At 43.8% G+C, this 25,888-nt stretch overlaps 1 protein-coding gene across 2 annotated transcripts in view; it reads left to right on the top strand.

The window, feature by feature from the left end:
• Positions 1-25,888, top strand: part of LOC138267775 (fatty acyl-CoA hydrolase precursor, medium chain-like) — a 195,049-nt gene that overhangs the window by 7,136 nt on the left and 162,025 nt on the right. The window contains exons 3-4 of one of the 2 annotated variants that reach the window (XM_069216972.1): positions 13,430-13,634; positions 21,638-21,776. In XM_069216972.1, coding sequence (XP_069073073.1) covers positions 13,430-13,634; positions 21,638-21,776 — 344 coding nt within the window. The remainder of the gene's footprint in view (positions 1-13,429; positions 13,635-21,637; positions 21,777-25,888) is intronic. The other variant, XM_069216973.1, reaches the window with a different exon arrangement.

Here is a 25,888-nt window from a genome sequence, read left to right as displayed (position 1 = left end):
ATCCTATAGTCAAAATGATGAACGTGGTGTGATTATTTAATAGTTTCAGAACATCATCTCCTTCTCACTGACACCAATAAGGAATCCCTCACCTCCCTGCTCGCTCTTTGCTGATTCCCCTCTCGTTGAGTTGACTACCCAACATTTCTTTTCAAGAAATCTCACATCCACACCACCAAATCTGACTGACGTGCCTGTTATGTGTGTAAAGTAAGTATGCACTACTGCTGCCTGTGATTTTAGTTGTTTGCACTGCTGATACGTTGCACCTGTTCCATGTGGGACGGAAGCTTGCACTTTTTTACGTGTGCTGAACTTGTTCTGAATGTAAAGAACTGCTTCTGCCTAAGCTGCTACTGATCAATGTATGTAAGAGATGATTAGTGTAGGAAAGTACCATCTTGCCTGGCATGTTACCCCCATATTTCACTCTATATATGTTGTTTTAGTTGTATGTGTCACTGGGACCCTGCCAGCCAGGGCCCCAGTGCTCATAAGTGTGCCTGAATGTGTTACCTGTGTAGTGACTAACTGTCTCACTAACGCTCTGCTATCCAGAACCTCAGTGGTTATGCTCTCTCATTTCTTTCCAAATTGTCACTAACAGGCTAGTGACCAATTTCACCAATTTACATTGGCATACTGGAACACCCTTATAATTCCCTAGTATATAGTACTGAGGTACCCAGTATTGGGGTTCCAGGAGATCCCTATGGGCTGCAGCATTTCTTGTGCCACCCATAGGGATATCTGACAATTCTTACACAGGCCTGCCACTGCAGCCTGAGTGAAATAACGTCCACGTTATTTCACAGCCATTTACCACTGCAATTAAGTAACTTATAAGTCACCTATATGTCTAACCTTTACCTGGTAAAGGTTGGGTGCTAAGTTACTTAGTGTGTGGGCACCCTGGCACTAGCCAAGGTGCTCCCACATTGTTCAGGGCAAATTCCCCGGACTTTGTGAGTGCGGGGACACCATTACACGTGTGCACTATACATATGTCACGACATATGTATAGCGTCACAATGGTAACTCCGAACATAGCCATGTAACATGTCTAGGATCATGGAATTTTCACCCTAGAGCCATTCTGGCATTGGGGAGACAATTCCATGATCCCCTGAGTCTCTAGCTCAGACCCGGGTACTGCCAAACTACCTTTCCCGGGGTTTCACTGCAGCTGCTGCTGCTGCCAACCCCTCAGACAGGTTTCTGCCCTCCTGGGGTCCAGCCAGGCCTGGCCCAGGAAGGCAGAACAAAGGACTTCCTCAGAGAGAGGGTGTTACACCCTCTCCCTTTGGAAAAAGGTGTCAGGGCTGGGGAGGAGTAGCCTCCCCCAGCCTCTGGAAATGCTTTGATGGGCACAGATGGTGCCCATCTCTGCATAAGACAGTCTGCACCGGTTCAGGGATCCCTCAGCCCTGCTCTGGCGCGAAACTGGACAAAGGAAAGGGGAGTGACCACTCCCCTGACCTGCACCTCCCCTGGGAGGTGCCCAGAGCTCCTCCAGTGTGCTCCAGACTTCTGCCATCTTGGAAACAGAGGTGCTGCTGGCACACTGGACTGCTCTGAGTGGCCAGTGCCAGCAGGTGACATCAGAGACTCCTTCTGATAGGTTCCTTCAGGTGTTGCTAGCCTATCCTCTCTCCTAAGTAGCCAAACCTCCTTTTCTGGCTATTTATGGTCTCTGCTTTGGGGAATTCCTTAGATAACGAATGCAAGAGCTCAGCAGAGTTCCTCTGCATCTTTCTCTTCACCTTCTGCCAAGGAATCGACTGCTGACCGTGCTGGAAGCCTGCAAAACTGCAACAAAGTAGCAAAGACGACTACTGCGACCTTGTAACGCTGATCCTGCCGCCTTCTCGACTGTTTTCCTGGTGGTGCATGCTGTGGGGGTAGTCTGCCTCCTCTCTGCACTAGAAGCTCCAAAGAAATCTCCCGTGGGTCGACGGAATCTTCCCCCTGCAACCGCAGGCACCAAAGAACTACATCACCGGTCCTCTGGGTCTCCTCTCAGCACGACGAGCGAGGTCCCTTCTACTCAGCAACTCTGTCCAAGTGACTCCCACAGTCCAGTGACTCTTCAGTCCAAGTTTGGTGGAGGTAAGTCCTTGCCTCCCCACGCTAGACTGCATTGCTGGGAACCACGTGTTTTGCAGCTACTCCGGCTCCTGTGCACTCTTCCAGGATTTCCTTTGTGCACAGCCAAGCCTGGGTCCCCAGCACTCTAACCTGCAGTGCACGACCTCCTAAGTTGTCCTCCGGCGTCGTGGGACCCTCTTTTGTGACTTCGGGTGAGCTCCAGTTCACTCCATTTTGTAGTGCCTGTTCTGGCACTTCTGCGGGTGCTGCTTGCTTCTGAGAGGGCTCCTTGTCTTGCTGGGCGCCTCCTCTGTCCCCTCACGTAATTGGTGACATCCAGGTCCCTCCTGGGCCACAGCAGCATCCAAAAACCCTAACCGCGACCCTTGCAGCTAGCAAGGCTTGTTTGCGGTCTTTGTGCACGAAAACACCTCTGCACGACTCTTCACGACGTGGGAAATCAATCCTCCAAAGGGGAAGTTTCTAGCCCTTGTCGTTCTTGCAGAATCCACAGCTTCTACCATCCAGTGGCAGCTTCCTTGCACCCACAGCTGGCATTTCCTGGGCATCTGCCCACTCCCGACTTCATCGTGACTCTTGGACTTGGTCCCCTTGTTCCACAGGTACTCTTGTCAGGAAATCCATCGTTTTTGCATTGCTGGTGTTGGTCTTCCTTGCAGAATTCCCCTATCACGACTTCTGTGCTCTTTGGGGAACTTAGGTGCACTTTGCACCCACTTTTCAGGGTCTTGGGGTGGGCTATTTTTCTAACCCTCACTGTTTCCTTACAGTCCCAGCGACCCTCCACAAGGTCACATAAGTTTGGGGTCCATTCGTGGTTCGCATTCCACTTCTAGAGTATATGGTTTGTGTTGCCCCTATCCCTATGTGCCCCCATTGCATTCTATTGTGACTATACATTGTTTGCACTGTTTTCTATTGCTATTACTGCATATTTTGGTGTTGTGTACATATATCTTGTGTATATTTGCTATCCTCATACTGAGGGTACTCACTGAGATACTTTGGCATATTGTCATAAAACTAAAGTACCTTTATTTTTAGTATATCTGTGTATTGTGTTTTCTTATGATGTGCAAGTGACACTAGTGGTACTGTAGGAGCTTCACTCGTCTCCTAGTTCAGCCTAAGCTGCTCTGCTAAGCTACCTTTTCTATCAGCCTAAGCTGCTAGACACCCCTCTACACTAATAAGGGATACCTGGGCCTGGTGCAAGGTGTAAGTACCCCTTGGTACTCACTACAAGCCAGTCCAGCCTCCTACAATTAGCCGCTGCATCTTGCACTGCCTGTTCTGTGTGTTTGTGTGAAGGAAGACTACACTGCAGCCATTTGTGCTGTACCTGATATATGTATGAGGGAAAATTGCATTGATGTATTTTATTATGTACTTCTGTAAGTGATTGTGAAGTTTTCCTTGTTGCACATATTATGGGTCTGATATATGGGTGCTAGGGAATACTTCATTGCTGCTATCACACCTTGCCTGCTCCTTGTATAATGTAAGCTTACACTTCTGTCACCCATTTAACACAGGTTTTGTGAATGATGAGACTTGCACTGCAACTTTCCAAATTGTACCTATTTTGTGTGAATGAAGAATGCCCACACTGCGATTGTTGATATCAATGCTGTACCTGTTCTCTGTGTGTCAAGCTTGCACTACTGCAGCTCATACTATACCTCAGGGGTCCCCAACCATTTGTCTACAATGATCAACATTTGTGTGCTAGTCTAAGTATTAAGCATTATCTTAACCTCAGCAGATCATATATGCTTTGATGTGCTATAAAGGGATTGAAACACATTTTTATGGTAATGAACCCATTACACTTCAGCATTACGCTTACATTTGCACTAATCAACAATATTTTGGGTGGTTGAAATGAATTGGTACATTGTGGGTTGGATTTGGCCCTCTCTGCAGAGTTACCCCCAAACATTCTGCCTTCACCGATCATGTTTTGTGAAATTGTTTTTGTTGGTTTTAGGACTCTGTACACTTTACCACTGCTAATGAGCAATCCGGTTAGCGGAATTTTTTTGCCTCTAACCAGGCTAGCGTTATTTTCTGATGCACAACTCCCTCCTTCCCTACCGCCACCCCACCCGGGTAGCGTCTTTCTTGAAGACGTTAGCCCAAGTTTAGAGCCAGGTTTGCGCCATACAACAAATACGGTGCCCGGCTGGCGTTGTTAAATGACGCAAGCCAGTGCTAAACCTTTTGCCGCAAAATTGCATTAGTGCAGTTTTGCGTCAAAACGCATAAATCTGGGCCACATTTTCAAGCTCATATTCAATTGTTTTACTGGTGCAGAGGAATTTAAAGTACACTACTTTCAACGAAAGGGAAAAAGCTATAAGCCCCTCTAAAGTTACTTTCACTCCCTATGCTGTTTTGAGGAATGCAGTTTGCAGGCTTTGTGCTGCATTTTTTTGTTACCAATAAATAATTGCTAACAAACAGCGCTACAGTTGGAGATGGCGAAAACACAATCACCAGCAGGCAAGCACTGGCGTTGAGAGTGTACCGTGTTCGCCACCTCGTGAAATGTCCGCAAATCGAGCAATGTTACTGGTGCATTCAGAAAATAAGCCCCTAAAGTCCCTCTAAGGTTGTTGAATCATTTTCAAAGTAAACCAATAGTGTTGTTCAAATATGCTTAAAACTTGACACATTTCCAAGTTTTCCAAAGGTTCCTTCTTTGAGAATGGTAAGTGTCCAGATCTGTACCTTACTTTGCATTCTGATATCTGTGGCACTTCATATAAAATGGGATCATAAAATAAACACGTTCCAGAATGCAAAGTGAAAACAGAAGTGGCTTGGCTACTTATGCCTGTCAGGGACTATTTGAGAGCGCTGACACCGAGGACAACATGAGAGTGCTGAAATGTCCAAACAGCGTTCTCCCTGTCTGGGGTAACGTCCCCCTAATGCACTCTCCAAAAAGGTTGTCAGCCTTTTATCAGTGTAGACATTAGTATTCCTTATTCATTCTACAATTCTACATATTAGGCATAAGTCATTTTATTAATACACTTAACTCAAATCATTCGAGCTGAAGATCAAATGAAAATTCAAAAAGGAATCCAAAGGAAGCAATCTTAAATCTTGACAGAACAGTTTATAATGCAACCCAATGGATCAGTGAGGGAGCCTTTCATTAAGTGCTCCAATGTTAGTGTACGAACTGACCCGGGTGCTGAAATGTCCACATTCTGTTGCTACGGAAAGCAAGGTGTGTTTCCTATCATCTCAGTGGGCTAGTGAGACTATTCTGTTGGAGACATATGTGGCTGTAACATTATAGCTTTGATTCTCGGTTGGTTAACTGCATTTTACTATTCCCTTTCTTTCAATGGTGTGGCCAACATGCATGAAATATTAACAGCTGTGTTATCAACAATTTAATAAAACTGTGGGCATGTTCTACTTCAAATCATTGGTTATAAACATAACCAAGATGGCTCTGTCTGCGCTCTAGCACATCAGCTGCTGAATGTTTTAATTAAGGATTTGGTAACGGTGGCCTGTTAGGGCAGCTCAGCCATTTCAGTGGCTGTTGCAGAGATCAGTCCTCCATCCTTAACAGGTCGACTAAAGAACATTATTGATATGGCTGAATGTCATGGTGTCAAAAGGGTGACTTTTATCCAGTTGTGTGTGAGTTTTCAGAAAGCAACACTGAACATCTGAAAAATTTGTCTGTAAGACACTATAGTGACAGACGTGACAGCTAAAATGTCATATTAGGATATATTCAGGAACTAAAAGAAATACTTTTTGTAGTGTATAGGAATAGCTAATACAACAATAATATTGTTTTCATTATTTCGCAGATGTTTAGTAATGTGTATACAAAGGTTGCATGAAAAAGTTATGCTACTTTGGACAAAGCAAAAGCTGTAAAACTTTGAAGACATACTGCCCAGCTGTGACCCCCCTCCCAGTTTCCCTTCTTTACTTCTTTGTAACCTGAAGAATGTACTGACTGTTTGGAACTTGGGTATGGCCCAACTAACTGAACATCAGTTTCTGTACACCTTTTGGAAACAGACCACCTTGGACTGTCCTACTGTGGAGTTGAGTCCTATTCATTTTTTGTAAAGCGCAAGCTTATGATGAAATCAGCCTCAACCCTCTCAATCCCCCACAGAGGCTGGAAGAGCTCAGTAAAGAAACTACTTCTTCTAATATAGGTGACCTGAGTGGCGATTCTGCCAAGTGTGTACTTTCCTTCTCAACACCACCTTTAGCTGTTTGCCTCTACTGGCCCTGCTGCTGTGGTGCAGACCCCAGGTCAGATTATTGTCTGCTTCACTTCATTATTGAAGTTCACTTCCCACTCCCCCACCCCTTCCTGATGAGGAACCACTGTCCCAGAACCTCTTGCGCCCAAAGGTCATCGGATATCCCTATTTAGGGAATTTAGGGGATTAAGGGAACTTGCATTGTTAATCCTAAAACCAGGAGGCAGGATTTCCTCACTGACTCTAATAACGCACCTTATATAGCTGTCCAAGACTTTGGGCCCAAATTATATCTTGGTGGCAAGCATACTCTGTCACAACGGAGTTAGGGCCAGCATAGAAATGGCTATATGTCCCCCCACTCAATTATTAGGATGGGTGGACATAAAGACGTTTTTTTAATGTCCATCACTGCCAGGCAAACCATGGAGGTGAGGGACATTATAAAAGGAATAACGCCCCATTCGCCATGGAAGACAACTCTCTTGATGGGGGGGGAATTTTCTTATTGAGAATAAAATGCAAACTGTTCTGTGCAGGGCCCTGTCATATAGCTGGAGCCCTGCACCAAAATGCAAAAAAACATTGAGAGGAACTGCCATTATGGCATTTCCTGTCAATGCTTTATGAATGACCACCAGCTTGGCGGTCATCTATAAATTAAGCGGACAGTCCCTCCACTTGGGGGGGGGTGGAGTACTCTACTACATCTCCCTGGTGGAACAAGGGGCCGTTGGCTGACTTATAAACTGGGCCTTATGCCCCTTTTCTCTGTAGGTTGCACATTCAGAGTGTTGCTGATTCCAATTGTGTTTGCTTTATTTCTGCTTCTTTTCAGGTTTTTAACAAACACAAGGGACACTAACAGTAAAGGTTTACAACTTCATTACAAAGTAGCTAATTTTGGTTTATGACACTTCATTTTACAGTGGATTACTGCAATAGGTTAATATTTTCCATCATTGTATGCTTACAAAAATTATTGAACTATTCCAATATTCCAGTAATTGCATGCCTATTGAGTTGCATTCTTACCATGGTAAGTGTGCTGTTGTTTGTTATTAGGTAGCAATTGAGAACAGTATAATAGTATTGATAACCAAGGGCACTTTTTACCAGTATATTATGTTGTTTTTACATTTGATTGGTGCTTCATGTATGTTCTTGGTTTGCACTGTAAGCATGTTTGTATATTTTGAGGTAATATTTATGTGTTGTGCACAACTCTGTCTGGACATTCATATATTTAATGCAACTGTTATAACTGTGTTGCACTTTAACAAGTTCTAGACCACCTTCAGTAAGTTAACAAGGCACAGGGGGCCAACTTTCCATCACAGACCAAGCACCACGAGTACTAGTTCGGTGGAAACAACAGTACTTTCACTTTTCATAACACTTCGTCCTGGGAATGGAAGAGCCAGGAGAAAAATCTAGACAAAAGCTATACAATAAATTCCACTTGACAAGACCTTGCAACTCTCCTCCAGCACGTGCAAATCCTTTCGCCATTGCGAATTCTTCAACATCAGGTGTTCTCAATGTTCAATACACCAGGAACAGAAAATACTCATAAGAATGCTTCAATGCTTTTACTTGCTTCTGGTAGATGCCACTCATAAGGTGCATACCCTGATGGAAGCAGTCATTTTTTGCCCAAAAGACTGATTCATGCAAGATTGCTTTTTCACATCTTTTGTGTATGAAGGCATTTACCTTTGTACAACAGTCCTGACTCTTAAAAGCCCAGTCCCAAAGTAGCTAACTTGTGCAATTTAGGATAACCCACTTGTGAATTTAAGTGGGATCCCTGATTAGGCCATCTACCTGACTCCAGGTCTTTACGGACCCTGTTTCACGTCTTGGGCTGTTGTTTGCTAGCCTAATGCTTTATGGGTGTTGTGGTCTTCAATTAGACTAACACTCTGGAAATCAATGATTTGTATGTTAACAGTTCAGTCGATTGTTAGTGGTTCGATGAGGTTAGAGATGGCATTGCAGAAAGCTGGTCGGGGGTCCTTGAGTCTGTGTACGAGGGTGCCTCTCATCGTGGTCTTGTAGTTAGTCTGTAGTTGGAAGTTGAGGTGTTCCATGAAAGCATGGGGTTGTCAATGGTGACGTTGCATCAGATGGTGACTTTGAAGATGATGGCTATGCCCTCGCTGAGTTTGATGGGTTGGTCTCGGTGTATCACCCTGTAGCTGTTGGGAGTTGCAGTAGCGATGTTGGGATTCAAGGACAGGTTGAGCTAGGTTTCAGTGATGAAGGAACGTCAGGGGAGAGGTTGATGATGGTGTCCCAGATTTCCATGATGTGCTTGCAGAACGACCAGGCATTGAGCAGGATGCTCGGGAGTGGCTTTGGGTTGTTTGTGGTCTTCTAGGCAGAAGTGCGGTGGGGTCCCATGTGGGCTTGCAGAGCTGTGTTGCATGAGAAGTGGCAGTGGCGGTAAGTGAAGGGTCCTTTTGTTGACTGTTGGAAGGATGTGTGGCAGCAGTTATTCAGGTGACCAGGGTCTAGGACCAGGAGCTTCCTGGGAGTGTAGCAGTGTATGGCGGGAGGGGCAGTGGTCCTGGCGCTGGGCGCAGACAAGTGTTGGTGGGCTTGCCTTTGGCATGCCTTTGGCACTCCTGCTGCATATCTGTGCTGTGGCTTCCATTAAGGTAGATCCTGGGGGAGGTTGGGGCACTGGGTGGCTGGAAATGGAACAAGGAAGGAAATTGCAGGAAGACAGTATAAGGAGCAGAAAGGTGAGCTAGGGGCAGGAAGAGAGAGAAAAGGAGCATCAAAACGAGCAGAAGAGAGGGAAAAAGAAGGAAAAAACAAGCAGATGAGAGGGGAAAAAGGAGCAGAAAAACAAACCGGAGAGGGGAAAAAGCAGAAAAATGAGCAGAAGAGAGGGAAAAAGCAGCAGAAAAACAAGCGGAAGAAGAAAAAACAATTAGAAAGCAATAAGAAGACAGGGAAAAAGCAGCAGAAAAAAGCAGGAGAGAAGGAAAAATAAGCAGTAAAACGAGCAGAAGAGAGGGAAAAGGAGTATAAAAATGAGTAGAAGAGAGGGTAAAAGTAGCAGAAAAATGAGTAGAAGAGTGTGAAAAGGAGCAGAAAATCAAACAAGAGCGAAGCAGTGGAGGAACCAACAAAGGCAGCCAAGGGTGGCTGCAGGCAAGCTGGGCAGGAGACTGTCACAGGCGGAAGCTGGCACAAGAACCTGTCATTATTTAACTTCACTCTCAATTACCTGTTTCTCCTTCTAAATGCCTTGGCAAAGTGCCTTCTAATACCACATGCATAGTATTTTTTCTTGACTGCTGGACAATATTTGCTGCATGCAAAGTATTCTGTACTTGCACATCTAAAACATCTTTTAAGCAGATTCTTTTCAACAGATTGGTTCTTACCACACTGCTACCTTTGATATCATCTTTATTTGCAATTCTTTCATCGTTACTCTGCGCCTTTCTTTTCCCCAGATTTATTTTTTGCCCCTACTCAGTAGACCTTTTACCACCTGAGCTTTCAAATGCTGCTTTCACACATCTATTGGACACTTCTGCTTTTTTCACTGGAGAAATTACCTCTCCCAATACAGAATCTCCATGTGCCCCCAATCTCTCCTATATATATTCATTGTTGACATGCATTATTATCTGATACTTTATGAGTTCATCATGCAAGAGAACAAACTTGCAATTGTTTGCCAAACGTTTAAACCAACACATAGGCCCTCATTATAACATTGGCGGTATAAACCGCCTACCGCTGCGGTGACGGCCGCCAATAGACCATTGCAGCAGCTACCAGCCGTCCACCATATTATGACCACAGCTGGATTTCCACCACAAGAAGGGTGGAAATCCAGCTGTGGGCATACTGGCAGATGACGGTAAGGTGGCGCTGCTACCACCAACAGTGCCATGCCAGTAGATCGCCGCCAGACGTATTATGAGAAATCATACGACCTGGCAGTGTTCCATCCTGTCTCCTGCTGGAAGACCCTCCTGGATCCAGGTAAGTTGGGTCTCCGACAGGGGAAGGGGCGGGGGTGTTGTGTGTGTGTATGGGGGTGTGTGCATGTATGTGTGTGCGTGATTGTGGGGGTGTGTTGAATGTTGACTGCATGCGTGAATGTATGGAAGTGTGAGTGCGTGTATGTATAGTAATCATGATGCGTGTCTGCATGTATGTTTTGAAGTGTGTGCGGGTCTGTGGCGGTACTACCGCCACATTATCGCCAACCTCCGGGGTCCTAATGACCCCCTTAGTCTTTCCAAAAGCATCGTCTTCTTCTGTAAGCCTCTGTTTTTCTATATTCTATTGTAAACCTTTAATCCTTGTGGCCCAAGAGAATGTAATAGAATTTTTCTTTTCTTCTCTTGACTCAACTCCTCGTCCTCAATACTATCTCTATATATATAATTCAATAAATATTCTTTCCATTCCTGCCACTTTAGTCGTGGATCCCGCGGTACCACTAGCAACAGTTGTGGAGGTGTCAGACGAAAGGTCTGTTACGCACACATTATGAAGTCCAAGTACATGCACATAATTTAGGATACACACCAGCATTGAGCGCAATGCGCTAAGCACCTGTCTCATTAATCAGAGGAAGTCCTCACAATAGCATGGCTGCATTGTAATTATAGCAAGCATCAATATAATTAATCTTCTCACTGCAGGTACAGTACATCTGAGGATCATCAGATAACAAACTTATTGCAACGTGCTTACCAAAAACTTACCAAGAAAGGTTTCACCATAAATAACCACACATTAGTTTAAACGAATGTACATACATTGATTAGTGTCACTGCAAATCTTGTGAATATTGTGGTAACCTGCAGACTCGGTATATTGTACATACACAAAGCTGTCCCAAATTTGAGGCACCCAATGGCGTACGCATGTGAAAAACACAAAATCAACAAAAGAAATTGGTTGCCACCAGGATTTACGCTGTTTAAACTTGCAATTTGGGCCATCACCTCGGGACACCCTTCCTTTGTTGAATGGTAGGAAGAGCTGATGCACTCCACAAACTCGAGCTCCCTTTGATCCTGCTGGCTCTCCACTGCGCATGGCAGCAATGAGCTCTGGGAATCTCCACACCCTTCAATGTGCACGAGGAAGGATCTGCCCAACGAGTTTTCACTGATTCACACACTCCAATACACGGTAGGTAAGACAGTGCCCCCAAAATGTCTTCTTTTTTTGGCACAATTACGTTTCTTTACCTTCTGCTGCGTTTCTGCATTACCTCTGTCTGACACAGCACTCCATCACTTGGTTGCTTAATTACTAGTCATCACCTACATACGTGTGTTCCCAACCGGGGCTGAAAACTTTCGCCACTTCTGTTGTGTGCTATGAAGACTTTTCCACCAATATCTCCGAGATATATTCTTTTTTTTGCCCCGCTGAGAGAGTAAATATCCACATTTGTTATCTCAGCCACTCCCTGGCTCCCTGCTAACCATCACCCAGCCCAAGAATATCTTACAAACCACACATTCCATTGTGTCCACATTCCATTGCTCCTGTGTTATCTAGAATCTACGTCTCACACTGGAGACCAGAAGCTCAGAACCCATCACTGGCACGTGCATTGTGAGACATTACTCAAGCATGCTTTGAATCAGGAATTAGATTCAACCCGTTGCCACTTGGATGCACATTTAACCAACTTGCAGGCATTAGCCTAAAGTCAATATTCCTAGAACTGTATTACCATCTGTCACGTTTGTTTCTAAAAACTCTGGGTAGACACACTGTGTGTAAGAAGGCGTTATGCCTTTAAGAGTTGACCTAAAGTATCACTGGCACTGTCTTCCAGCCTACCTCATTGAAAATGTAACCCAAAGATTGCCTTGGGGTTGATTTTGAGTTTAGCACAGATTTACTACGGGTTTGTGCTTTTCAAAGAGATGCAAAATGATGCAAAGTGAAGCATTGATATTTACATTCCAGAGAAAATTATAGTTTGCATTCTAAAGGTGTCCTTTTCTGAGAGCAAACAGTGCTTTGTACTGCTGTGTGTTGCCTAGCATGGAAGGGCGTTACTTGAGTGTATAAGCGCAAGCACCCTTAGATTTTGACTCAGTACCCAATTTAGTCAGATAGCCAGACCAAACATAACTTTAAAAAAAACAACAGCTCCTTGAAGCAAGCATTAGCTATGGGACATCTGTTTATTTCTCAAAACCCCCACAAGTTGTATGTGCGCACAAGTGCAAAGCACACTCCCGGTGCGTGGGATCCTTCTGAAATGTCTCTAGACTTAGGCATTTGTACCGGAAGTGCATGCTTCTAGAACGAATCTTATGCAAGACAACAGACACTCACCTCTGCACGACCAGTTATTCCCCTCTTGCGCAATGCAGTGCAACAAGTTTGCTCGCTGAGTTGTGTCTGAAAATAATAATTCTGTCCCGTAGAGTTTGGCAAATTTGGAACATCCACGAAAAAGCAATCGATATCCCATCTTCCCCATCTGGCTTTTAGGCAAACTAAATAGGGCTGCTTTGTGGCAGATGTCCTCCATTTATGCTGCTCCTGCACCTGGGATTAGAGATGAAAAATATCATTGAGCATGCACATTCAATGGGCTTCCATCACCTTTCTCATGATGCATTTGTGAGCGTTGCAAGTCTAGTCTAAGGCCTGTTCTTTAACATTCTCTTTTATGGCAGTATTCCATTTCTGAAATTCATTCACCAAAGGCTATCTCTGTAAAAAGTCAGAGTATTATTTATATAGTTTTGATTAGATTTTTGATTAGTATTAAGCTCTCTAGGAACTCACTTTGATGATGGTATGTTGTAAGTGACTTTGTATCTGTGATAATAAAGCATTTTTTAGATGTTATTATCCTGAGGATAGCACACAGTAAGGAGTACACTTTGTGATATAAAAACTTGACCAAAGTTGCTAGATAAAGATAAATGCATTTGTGAACACTGTTTAGTGCAAAGTAGTATACACAAAAATCAGCTCTGGACATTCCTTTATAAGTGATCCTATTTAAGATAAGAATGCTTGATGAATATCTATAATTGTATTTTACACAGGACAAGAAGCTCACCGCCCACTGATAACAACAAAGTATGGGCAAGTTCAAGGAACAAAGCATGGAGTTAAGGGGACAGACAGAACAGTCAATGCATTCCTTGGAATTCCCTTTGCAAAACCCCCGATTGGAGCATTGAGATTCTCTCCTCCGGAACCTCCTGAGCCATGGAACGATGTCAGGGAAGCAACGGCCTACCCTCCAATGTAAGAAAGCAATGTTTGCATTAGCGCTGGTGATCTTTAGAAGTTGTGGGGCAAAATACTGTCCCTGAATTCCAGCGAGCGACCAAAGCTAGCGGTTCTGAATTAATCTAGGTGGGGTTTTCCCCACACATAAAAAAAAAAAAGACAAAACAAAAATGGGGTCAAATAATACATGTTAAAGCAACATTTTTGCATGAAGTTGCTCAAAGAATATAGGCTATGAAAGCTCATTTACATTAATTTACTCACATTCATTCTCACTCACACTCATTTCCTCTCAATCACATACACTTGCACTCACATTATCACTCTCACTCAGTTGCAATTTTTCTCACTCTTAATTTTACTCACTGTTTCACTCACTCTCACTCTTTCTTATTCCCTTTTACTATGTACATGTACACACACATTTATACACTCACATGATTGCATCACTCAGATTCTCGCTGGCATGCTCACACTATCTCATATTATCTCACTTACATTCTCTCATATACATTATTTTAATTGACATACTGTGTCACTCATATGGACACGTCACTGACTGTATAACTCGCATGCTCACACACTGTTAACTCACACTGTTTAACTTACACTGTGCCTCACTCACATATTGTTTTACTCATGTTTCTTCGATATCTTACTCACATTATCACTCTTTCTTACTCAGTTGTATTCAGACTCTCCATATAAACCCTCTCCTTGTGTCTCACATGCTCACTCACATACTCCAGCTCACATTCACTCTCACACTCCTTTACTCTCTTTCTGACACACACACACACACACACACACACCATTTTTCCCCTACTGTCAGCTGCCTGTGCTAATCTGTTTCAGGTACTTAGCTGCTGATGCGTGGACTCTCAGGGCAGGGATAAAGATCCCTTCCAAATCAGCTGTAAAGCAGAAAACTGAAAGCAGGGCTATGCAAAGTACACAACCATGCAGTATCAGGCTTCAGCTTTCAGTGTCCTCCTGTTTCACTTCACAGTCTCCCATCTTGTTACAGGATGGGTTGGGGTGGATTCAGTGAGGTTCTTAACCTCACTGCACCCTTTGACGATATGGAGAAGAGTGAGATGACAGCCTGATTAAATGAGAAAGCTGGGCACTGCAGGACTTAAGCCTAAGGTGTCCGTGGATATTAGTGTGGGTGATATTACAATGCATTACTTGAGGGGTGTCATCTAGTCATGTCAGACCTATGAGAAAATCCTCTATGGGCCTCCACCAGCCATCAAACCATTTACTGCCTGAGGTTTCTGCTGATCTTTGCTCTCAGTGAGGCTCAGTGTCTTTTTTTATCATACAAATGGTGAATAATTGGCTGTCATTAAGTAGTCAAATACCAAAACATCCCCATGAAAATTCTGGTTAACCCGTTATGAATAATGGTTTCGGAAACCTTTAGTCGTATTTTATGGACTTTTAGACATTAGAAAAAAAAGTGAAAGTGTACTTATTAAAAACACAACCTATGAAATTATTATATTTCACTAGATACCACTAGCCAGATCACTGGGGCTAGTAGAATACATTACAGTGTCCTAACAGTAGTAGAGCAAATGTCCAAAATCCCCATTTCAGAATCAGGATCAACTAGAAAACATATGTAATCAGTCAAGCGGAGTCTCCACTAGGTGGAAATACAAAGATGATAATTATGCTCAAAGTTACCATTAGAGAACTAACTCTTTATTTAATTGCACTTTTTTCAGTCGGGGCTAGGTGGATGTGGAAATGGTGGCATTGTCGAATTCATAGCTACAGGTGGAAGCCTCATTCATTTTTTGGCATCTTCTGTTTATTTTCTTAGTCTCTACATTGCACACATTAAGAGCATTTGAAGGACAGAGTAAATGTTAGCATACAATAATAATCATGAGATTAAAGTACTTCTGGGTACATTTAAAATGAATGGGAGCCCCATATTTTGTGTTCATCTGATTGAACATGACAAGCATTATATATCAACTCCATACAAAATAGAGCACATTGCCGCACCATTACAAAAAGGCATTGTATTAAGACAAAGGGATTGCCAGTGAGTGAGAGAGTAAATATAACACATACAAATTAAAGTATGAAGACTAGTGACAGTTTTAAAGGTCTCCATAACCCACTGTAATAGCTTCCCGACCACTTATACAGTGAGTTCCACTATTTCCATATGTTTCACAATGTTCTGATACTCACCAAGACTCTCCTGCAGTTTTATCAGTTGTTCACCAGACTCTCATTTTCTGGGTTTGTGCAATAACAATCTACTAAAATAACAACTTGGCCAATGATAAAATGTGCAATGAGATGCCCACCCCAAGAATGTACAGATAGGAGCTTGCATGTGAAACTGGTACACTCATGCATCTCCTTTAAAAGAATCGCAATATGAATGAAGGGCTTCTCCTGTGATGTTACTGCTACAACAAAGTCATTGATACACAAATCGAGGCCACATTGTTTAGAACCTGTTGGAAATGGCCCTTCTGCAGGGTTATCCCCAGACTTTTTGCCTTCCTCCTTCTCTTTTTCTGACCTCATTTTTTGCTGGTTTTTAGACTCTGCACACTTTACCACTGCTAACCAGTGCTAAAGTGCATATGCTCTCCCCCTTTAAACATGTTAACATCGGATCATACCCAATTGGACTATTTAATTTACCTATACGTCCCTAGTAAGGTGCACTGTATGTGCCCAGGGCCTGTAGATTAAATGCTACTAGTGGGCCTGCAGCACTGGTTGTGCCACCCACTTTAGTAGCCCCTTTACCTTGTCTCTGGCCTGCCATTGCAAGGCCTGTGTGTGCAGTTTCACTGTCACTTCGCCTTGGCACTTAAAAGTACTTGCCAAGCCTAAAACTCCCCTTTTTCTACATATAAGTCACCCCTAATGTGTGCCCTAGGTAACCCCTAGAGCAGGGTGCTGTGTGGTTAAAAGTCAGGGCATGTACCTGTGTAGTTTATATGTCCTGGTAGTGTAAAACTCCTAAATTCGTTTTTACACTCCTGTGAGGCCTGCTCCCTTCATAGGCTAACATTGAGGCTGCCCTCATACATTATTGAAGTGATAGCTGCTGATCTGAAAGCAGTAGGAAGGTCATATTTAGTATGGCCAGAATGGTAATACAAAATCCTGCTGACTGGTGAAGTTGGATTTAATATTACTATTCTAGAAATGCCACTTTCAGAAAGTGAGCATTTCTTTTCACTTAAATCTTTCTGTGCCTTACAATCCACGTCTGGCTGGGTTTAGTTGACAGCTCCTTGTGCATTCACTCAGACACACCCCAAACACAGGGTACTCAGCCTCACTTGCATACATCTACATTTTGAATGGGTCTTCCTGGGCTGGGAGGGTGGAGGGCCCGCTCTCACACAAAGGACTGCCACACCCCCTACTGGGACCCTGGCAGACAGGATTGAACTGAAAGGGGACCTGGTGCACTTTTAAACCATTCTTTGAAGTCTCCCCCACTTCAAAGGCACATTTGGGTATAAAACAGGGCCTCTGCCCTACCACCTCAGACACTTGCTGGAGAAGAAACCTGAACCAGAACCTGCACCCTGACAAGAAGAAGTGCTTGGCTGCCTAAAGGACTCACCTGACTGCTTTCTACAGAGGACTGCTGCCTTGCTGTTGCCCTGCTGCTTTGCTGAACTCTTGCCCTGCAGCAGAAGTGCTCTTTAAGGGCTTGGATAGAGCTTGCCTCCTGTTCCCTGAAGTCTCAGGACCAAAAATACTTCTCTCCTTCAACTGGACTCCTTGTGCGATGAAACATTCGACGCACAACTTGTTCTGCGGTGCAAAATTCACCTCACGGCGAACCGGAAAGACGCTGCTCGACCCCACGAGGAAAAGATCGACGCGATGCCTGCGGTGCGACCGGAACTTCGACACACGGACCGCCTGGACAACGCCGCCCGACTTCCAGAGGGGAAATCGATGCAGCGCCTGCCATGAAGAAGAAAATTCCACGCACAGCCCACCAGAACGACGCGCAGCCGGACAACAAGCCCAGGATTCCACGCACAGACCCCAGGGCATCTGAAATCCCTGTGACCCACAGAGGAGACTGTCCGCATTCCGGAAATCGACGCAACATCTTCCCCACGTATAAAATAACAACACAAGTCCGTGTGTGAAGGAGCGAAACCGACACACACACCATTTTCCACGCATCTCCTCCCCTGCGGCCCTCTGCGGAGATTTTTCACTCCAAACCAGGCACTTTGTGCTTGAAAGAGACTTTGTTTGCTTTTTAAAGACTTAAGACACTTCATATCACTTTTCAGTGATATCTCTACAATTTCTTATTGCATCTTTTATCGTTCTGACCTGGAAATACCCAGATAAATATTATATATTTTTTAAACACTGCGTGGTGTATTATTATGGTGCTATATTGCGTTATTGTATGATTTATTGCACAAATACTTTACACATTGCCTTCTAAGTTAAGCCTGACTGCTCAGTGCCAAGCTACCAGAGGGTGGGCACAGGATAATTTGGATTGTGTGTGGTGACTTACCCTGACTAGAGTGAGGGTCCTTGCTTGGACAGGGGGTAACCTGACTGCCAACCAAAGACCCCATTTCTAACAGAACCTGTTGAAGAAAATTACATTCATTCATTTCTGTGGATCTCACAAAATATTATCTCTCGTAATAGTAGTGCTCTCTGGTGGTCTGGCTTTTATTATCACTTTTCTAGATGTTTGGAGAACATTCTGATTTGTATTGACAATTATCAGGAACACAAAGTCTAAACGATGTGTGTCCCTACAGGTAGTGACTTCTATGCATGAAAACCAAGATACGTTATTCAATACAACTTTTCATTACATAGGGAATGTGCAAAAGTGCTTTTCAGTTTTTCACCCTATCATGTTCTGAGTTAAGAGAATTTGCCCAAGGATCAGCCATTTGATATTTTGCATGTGTTCTTATTCCGCAAGGACCTTGAGGGGGGTTTCTTCGTGTGTTTCTAGTCAGAATGCTAAGTTAAAACAAACCCCCTTTCCTTCCTGGTCCAGATTATATTAATACTCCATCATTGATTTGTTAACTTTCTGGAGCTACAATCATCTACAAAAGATCTAAAAGAACCTTTAATTGAGTATACGCATTTCCATAAATCCTTGGATCTAAATTAAGTTTTAAATGAATGAATACATTAAGTTATTGCACAGTTATTTAAAACCATTAGAAAATTGCCATTAGAAAAACAGTACCTTCTAACTCAATATTGCAGATATTGCTTTGAAGAACACTGTTACGTTGGTCCTGCCATTGTAATGAATTGATTGTGCTGACTATTAATGCAATTACATTCTCTGACTCCGATAATGCTGGTCTGCAGAAGAATTTATGTTGTATGCATTCCTCCCTGTGTTGAAAGAGAACGTTTTGTTCTGCAGGACATTTTCTTTGCATTTCTCCCTTTTTTCAGTTGGGGCTATGTGGATGTGGAAATGGTGGCATTGTCTACGGTTTGGCATCCGCGTACTGCATATTGAAAAAAATAATTTTGACAGCCCGAGTATACATTATCAATACATTTAACATTTTAGTCACAAGAGATTAAGGGAATTGCAGAGAATCACATAATGTTGACTCAAGCAATTCAAATTGTGCTGTCTAGGTAAAACTATTGGCAGCACTAGCCAGTAGGTCGAAATGGCATATTCAAAGTGTCCCCGCCATGCACAGCGCTGTCAATTATGTTAGTTCACTTGTCATCAGTAATCTTATCAATGATGTCACTGAACATGTCATGAGCGTTCTAATATGTGAGGCCAGAAGCTGTGCATGGTGAGGGTGAGTAATGGGTACTTGAATTGCTTATAATTGTTCAATTTCAGTGTTTTTTCAGTTTAAAATATTATGAATTTATGTTTAAACTGACATTTTCACCTAAGTATAACCTCACTTTAACCTTGTTTTTTTTCAGCGACTTTCTAGTGTTTGTGTTTAGCTTAAAGTAATATTTTACTACCATTAATAAGACCAAATCACTGCCAGGCCATGCTCCACTCTCCAAGTGCAGCCTACCCCACGGGCAGCGGGGGATGGCTGCAGGATCTGACCTGAGCCAGGTATTAAAAAAAGAAATCCATATCCTGCAAGAATCTTGTGGGGGCAGTGCATCCCTGGACTCCCGTGGGACTCCGGTGGTAGTCCAAGCATAAAGGGGTGGTTCCCATCAACACCTGCAAGAATGCAAGCACCCAAAAAATATTATTTTCAAATTTGGTCCGACCCCCCACGAGGTTCAGGGTATACCTACCTGCCCCTTATATGTTATTTTTTAAAAAGATTTTAGGACATGGGCACTGAGTACTCATGTCCTGAAATGGTGTCCACCACATTTCCCTTCATGTTCCCTCCATCCAAACAGAGCGCAAACTTCCACGGACCTTGCTGGAGCAATTTGCACCCCTGAGAGCGAGATGACTCTGGGGAAAAAAGGCTTCTCGACCAATCAGATCACTCTATTTTTTTATTTTGCGCAAGATCGAGCCTCTCAAGAACCCAACTGACTAGATATACAAATAATTTAAACCTTAATTTCTCAAAAAAGATTAAACAAATATACACCAAATCACAAAAAGCACACTTTCTGGGTAAAAAGCTACCATTCTGCCATATGCGGTGTTATTCCGTTCAGCAGTTCTGGCTGTAGTGCTGTTTTAAATCCATATGGATATTGCATGAGGAAATTAAGTTTTGGGACCTGTGAAGATTATTAAAACAGTGCTAAAGTTATTAGAAAATAAAAAAAAAGGAGTTTCCGTCAAGCGAGGGCTGAGACAAAAGGGGTGGGGGCAAAATATGTTTCCCCATTAAAGTTTTACGAAGGAAAATTAGACACAGCTACAGCCAAACCAGCTGAACAGTAATACAGCAAATTAGAGAGAAGGCAAAATCTTGGTCTAGAAACCGTGCTTTTTGTGATTTGGTGTTAATCCATTCAGCAGTTTTTGAGAAATTAAGGTTCAACATCTATGTATATATCATTGCCCTGAGGATCTGTGAAGTTGACAGATCTATTGATAATATCTGATTGGCTGACACCACCTCAACAAAGATGTGGCAGCAGCCATTTTAGGACTTGGGATTCAGTCCCCTGTCCTGAAAAATAAGTTTAAAAAAATAGGAAGAAGGGTAGGGATTCTGTGCCCCAACAGGCCTGGTAGGAGGGTTCTGGAGGAAACCGCCTCCCCAAACCCCCCACCCACCAGGCCAAAAACATTTTTTTTTCTTCAGTGCCATAATCTGTAGAGCTGAGAAAAAATAAGTTTATCCCCCTTCCACTGGGCCTGGGCCAGGGCCCTGGAGATAAGTGGAATTTTGTTTTTAGCAGAGGGGGGTGTGCTTCCTCCATCCCCAAGCATAACAGAGGCCTTGGGGACCTGATCCTCTTAGACGCATTTGGTGATTGAGAGGAGGTGAGGAATGCGGGGCCGCCCTCCTCGAGCTACAGTTCAGACACCATTTCGAACATGAAAGTGTTTGTCGAAAACGGTTTAGTTGTCAATAGTAAAATTAGAAAAAGTGTTTAACTATATTTTTAGAACGTCTGGGTATTGTAAATTATGATTTGAAATGTGAAGAAGTGCATTTTCTCTGCAGAAGTGAGTAGTTTTTGAAGCTGCTGTTCTATTACGAAACTGCATTTAGAAATGTTCATATTTGTGTTACCATTCTTGAAAAGGGTGCTGATTACTCAAAGGTCTGTGGTGAACCATAGATTATCAGTATGGTGTTTGCATTATTCAATACTTATGTCTAGAGATCAAGTAAATGGTAGCAAAGAAATCACTGTGATTAGTCGTGACGCTGGACAAAAAAATATTTAAGAAGAATAATGTAATATTTGTGAATCATGGGGCAAAGACTCATGAACATATCACCCACGAAATGTGGCATTAAAAATCACTGCTTACTGTGCAATTAACATAGTGTAATTTGTAATATGTGTATATACGGGTTTTTTTCAAGGTGCATCCAAAATCCGATGGCAATAGAAATGCTCCAACAAATCTCTCAAGTAAAACTACCAAATTTGGAATTTTCTGAGGACTGTCTGTACTTGAACATATACACTCCTGCCGAGGCGAAGGATAAGGACAAGTTGCCGGTAAGCATATTTTGACAGACTCATTTTGTTTGCTGCTCACAGAACCCCAGATCGAACTTTTCGTGACTCTTTGTGCATTCTTTTAATTTAGTTTCCGGCGGAAGCACTTGTGTTAAAATGTATGAGACAGATTTATTTTAGTGTTGCGTCGCCCTTGCTCCATGCAGGAGGGCGCAAGGGTGATGCAGCACTAAAGTCAGATTCATCATGCCACGCAAGGCCCTACATGGCTTGATAAATCTGGAGTAATGCAAGGCAGTACATATCGCTGACTTGGGTTGCTCGGCCCCAGGAAGTCGTTCCGTGCGTACAGCATGGGTGTTCCCATGCATCCACCAATGGATTTTGGGGCATTCCCAGATTTACTATTAGTGGTAGACCTGGGAATGTGTTTGAAATGCTTGACATAAAGAGGAGAACTATCTTTCTTTTCCTCATTTTCTCCTCTTTCTACATAACAAATGCTGCATGGACAGAAAGACGAAAATGCTGCTGTGGAATGTTTTTGTGCAGGAAGGTATCCCCTCCTGCACAAAACCAATCCTGGCTGCATTGCAGGCACCCTTCCACCATGACGAATAGTGCCTGCACTGGCTCTAGCCAAAAGTGCGCCAGTGCCCGAAAAGGACAGGAGCACATCATAGAATGTTAAATATGGTGCATTTCTGACCTTTCGCAGAGCATAGCAAGGTGGCTTGCTGCGTTGCGCTATGTGAGAGTATGATAAACCTGGGCCGATGTGTTTTCATTGGTGGGTGGCAATCCTTGTCTTTAATTCAAGCGCAGGAGAGAAGTGAGTGTGCCCATCTTCTTCTTGGGGCCAGAGAAGCGAGTTTTTCCCCAAGAAAATGTTGAAAAAATGGATCATGTAGTGCATATTAAAGTGCATAGGTTCTGAAAGGGCCCTAATTAAATATTCAGGTACATTTATGTTCTGCCAATGAAGTCTGATCCTCCTGAGAAGTTAAACCCATTTTGAAAAAATATGTGTTATGGGCACTCACATATGTCAAGTGTCAAAGGGTCATCATTTCACCTATCCATATGCGTTTTGTGACTACCAGGCCAATAACTACCTACAATATGCAATATGCCAGTGCCCTATTTTCCCATCAATGCTATTAATAATCTGTTGGGGATCCATCTCAAAACTCAATTCATGGCTCCCATCTCCCCACTCCCAATGTGGCATCTTGAATATATGAGTTTCAGTATTTTCCATGTGTTTCCCACATACCAGGAATTACTTCCAGTATGCTGGGATTGCCCATTGCCACTGGTGCAACCGTTATGTCAAAATTACCTGCAGTAAACCATCCAAAGATTGCGGTCATGGGTGCCTCCAGAAGCCAAGAAATGACCGCCATTATGTGTGACACAGTAGCATATTCGCAAAAATAACACACACACACATGCTCACATACTGACACATTCACACCTACTATCTCAATCACTCACTACCTCACACTTGTCTCACTGTCCCACACCCTAGGCCCGATTCTCAAAGGTAAACTTAGACATTTGGTCTAAACTTAGACCAAACGTCTAGGTTTACGAATTTACAGCTCTCCCCTTAAGGTTGTTCAAATGAGCCTAATGGATGCAAGACAGCTTTTGCACATGTAATCCATGATAAGGCTGAACAGCCATGCTATATAATACACCCAAATCCTCACAGCCACTCACTGTCTCATTCAGTGTTGTTCACTCTCACTTTCACACCCACATGCTCACATTATCTTACTCACAATTTCACTCACAGGCTCTTGCTCACTGTCTCACTCACTGTGTCACATGCTGTGTTGCTATCTCATTTACATGCTGACAATGTCTCACTGCCTCACTTACATATTCACACTATCGTACTGGCATTCTCATACTGTTTTAATCACTATCTCACTGTTTTGCTTACTGTCACTTGTGGTCACTCATTGTCTCACATAACCTCCCTCACTCTACCTCAGTCTCTCACACTGTCTTGTCTCACCCCCTACCTTTGTCAAATGCTCATGCACTGCCTCACCCATCATCTGTATCACTTTTTCTTTCCCGTCAGTTCTGATACAAATCATCAAGCAACAAGAAACACACACAATAATAAATCCTTAGCTCAGTCCTGGTTGTGTCTAAGATCAGTCAGACTTCACCAGAAGAACATGTGTTAAGCACAGAGTACCAACATGGCAGATAAGTAATTGACATGATTCGATAGAAATCTGACAAACAAATATAAAAAGAAAGCAGGTTTTTTATATAAATTTAGAAAACAAAACAAAGTAAACCAGATACGTGTAACCAGAGTTACGGATTTTAGAGTGAAAATAAAAACAGTATGTTAAACTTTTCATCCTTGGCGTGGTCTCCCTTAACTCTTTGTCTCTGTTCCCCAGGTTGTTGATGTGTGCTGGACTCTGACTTTACTGTTTTTGTTACTCTGGGCACTTTACCACTGCTAACCAGTGCTAAAGTGCAAGTGCTCCTGTTTAAAATGTGTACGTAATTGGTTCTCCATGATTGGCATATTTGTTTTACTGTTAAGTCCCTAGTAAAGTGCACTAGAGGTGCCCAGGGCCTGTAAATCAAATGTTACTAGTGGGCCTGCAGCACTGGTTGTGCCACCCACACAAGTAACCCTGTAATCATGTCTCAGACCTGCCACTGCAGTGTCTGTAAGTGTATTTTTACACTGTAAATTCGACTTGGCAAGTGTACCCACTTGCCAGGCCTAATCCTTCCCTTTTCTTACATGTAAGGCACCCCTAAGGTAGGCTCTATGTAGCCCCAAGGGCAGGGTGCAGTGTATGGATAAGGTAGGACATATAGGCCCTGATTATGACCTTGGCGGACGGCGGAGGCCGTCCGCCAAGGTACCGCCGCCAAATGACAGCACCGCGGTCAGAAGACCGCGGCGGCCATTCAGACATTTCCTCTGGGCCGGCGGGCGCTCTCCAAAAGAGCGCCCGCCGGCCCAAAGGAAATGCCCCTGCAACGAGGACGCCGGCTCAGAATTGAGCCGGCGTAGTTGCAGGGGTGCGACGGGTGCAGTTGCACCCGTCGCGTATTTCAGTGTCTGCAAAGCAGACACTGAAATACTTTGCGGGGCCCTCTTACGGGGGCCCCGCGGTACCCCCTACCGCCATCCTGTTCATGGCGGGTTTCCCGCCATGAACAGGATGGCGGTAGGGGGTGTCAGAATCCCCATGGCGGCGGAGCGCGCTCCACCGCCATGGAGGATTCCCCCGAGCAGCAGAAAGTCGGCGGGAGACCGCCGACTTTCCGCTTCTGACCGCGGCTGAACCGCTGCGGTCAGAATGCTCGTGGGAGCACCGCCAGCCTGTTGGCGGTGCTCCCGTGGTCGGACCCCCATAGTAATGTGGTTTATATGTCCTGACAGTGAAATACTGCCAATTTCGTTTTTCACTGTTGCAAGGCCTTTCTCTCTCATAGGATAATATGGGGGCTACCTTTAAATATGATTAAAGTGTAGATTCCCCTAGAGAGTAGAGGGACATGTGGAGTTTGGGGTCCCTGAACTCACAATTAAAAAAATACATCTTTTAGTAAAGTTGATTTTAAGATTGTGCGTTTGAAAATGCCACTTTTAGAAAGTGAGCATTTTCTTGCTTAAACCATTCTGTGACTCTGCCTTGTTTGTGGATTCCCTGTCTGGGTCAGTTTGACAGTTGGGTTGTTTTTCACCTCGCACTAGACAGTGACACAAAGGGGGCTGGGGTGTAACCTGCATTTCCTGATAAGCCATCTCTGCTAGGAGGGAGGGGTGGAGTGGTCACTCTCATCTTAAAGGACTGTGCCTGCCTCTGACAATGCCGGCTCCAACCCCCTGGTGTGTGTCTGAGGCCTTGCCTGGGCAAGGCAGGATTTCACAAGTAGGTGTGAGTCCCCTTCGAAGAAAGGTGACTTCAAAGACTAAAATGGGTATAAGAAGGGCACCCAAATCTACAGACTTGAGAAACACTTCTGGAACCAAGAGGAACCTCTGCCTGGAGAAGAGCTGATAGCTGAGGAAGAAGTGCTGCCCTGCCTGTGACTGTGCATTGTGGAGCTTTCCTGCAGTGCTGCTTCTGCCAGAGTAAGAGGGCAAAGACTGGACT

Source organism: Pleurodeles waltl, chromosome 12 (assembly GCF_031143425.1).
Source record: "Pleurodeles waltl isolate 20211129_DDA chromosome 12, aPleWal1.hap1.20221129, whole genome shotgun sequence".
Taxonomy (NCBI): Eukaryota; Metazoa; Chordata; class Amphibia; order Caudata; family Salamandridae; genus Pleurodeles; species Pleurodeles waltl.
The sequence above is the reverse complement of the archived record's forward strand: the minus strand, read 5'-3'. Positions and strand labels throughout refer to the sequence as shown.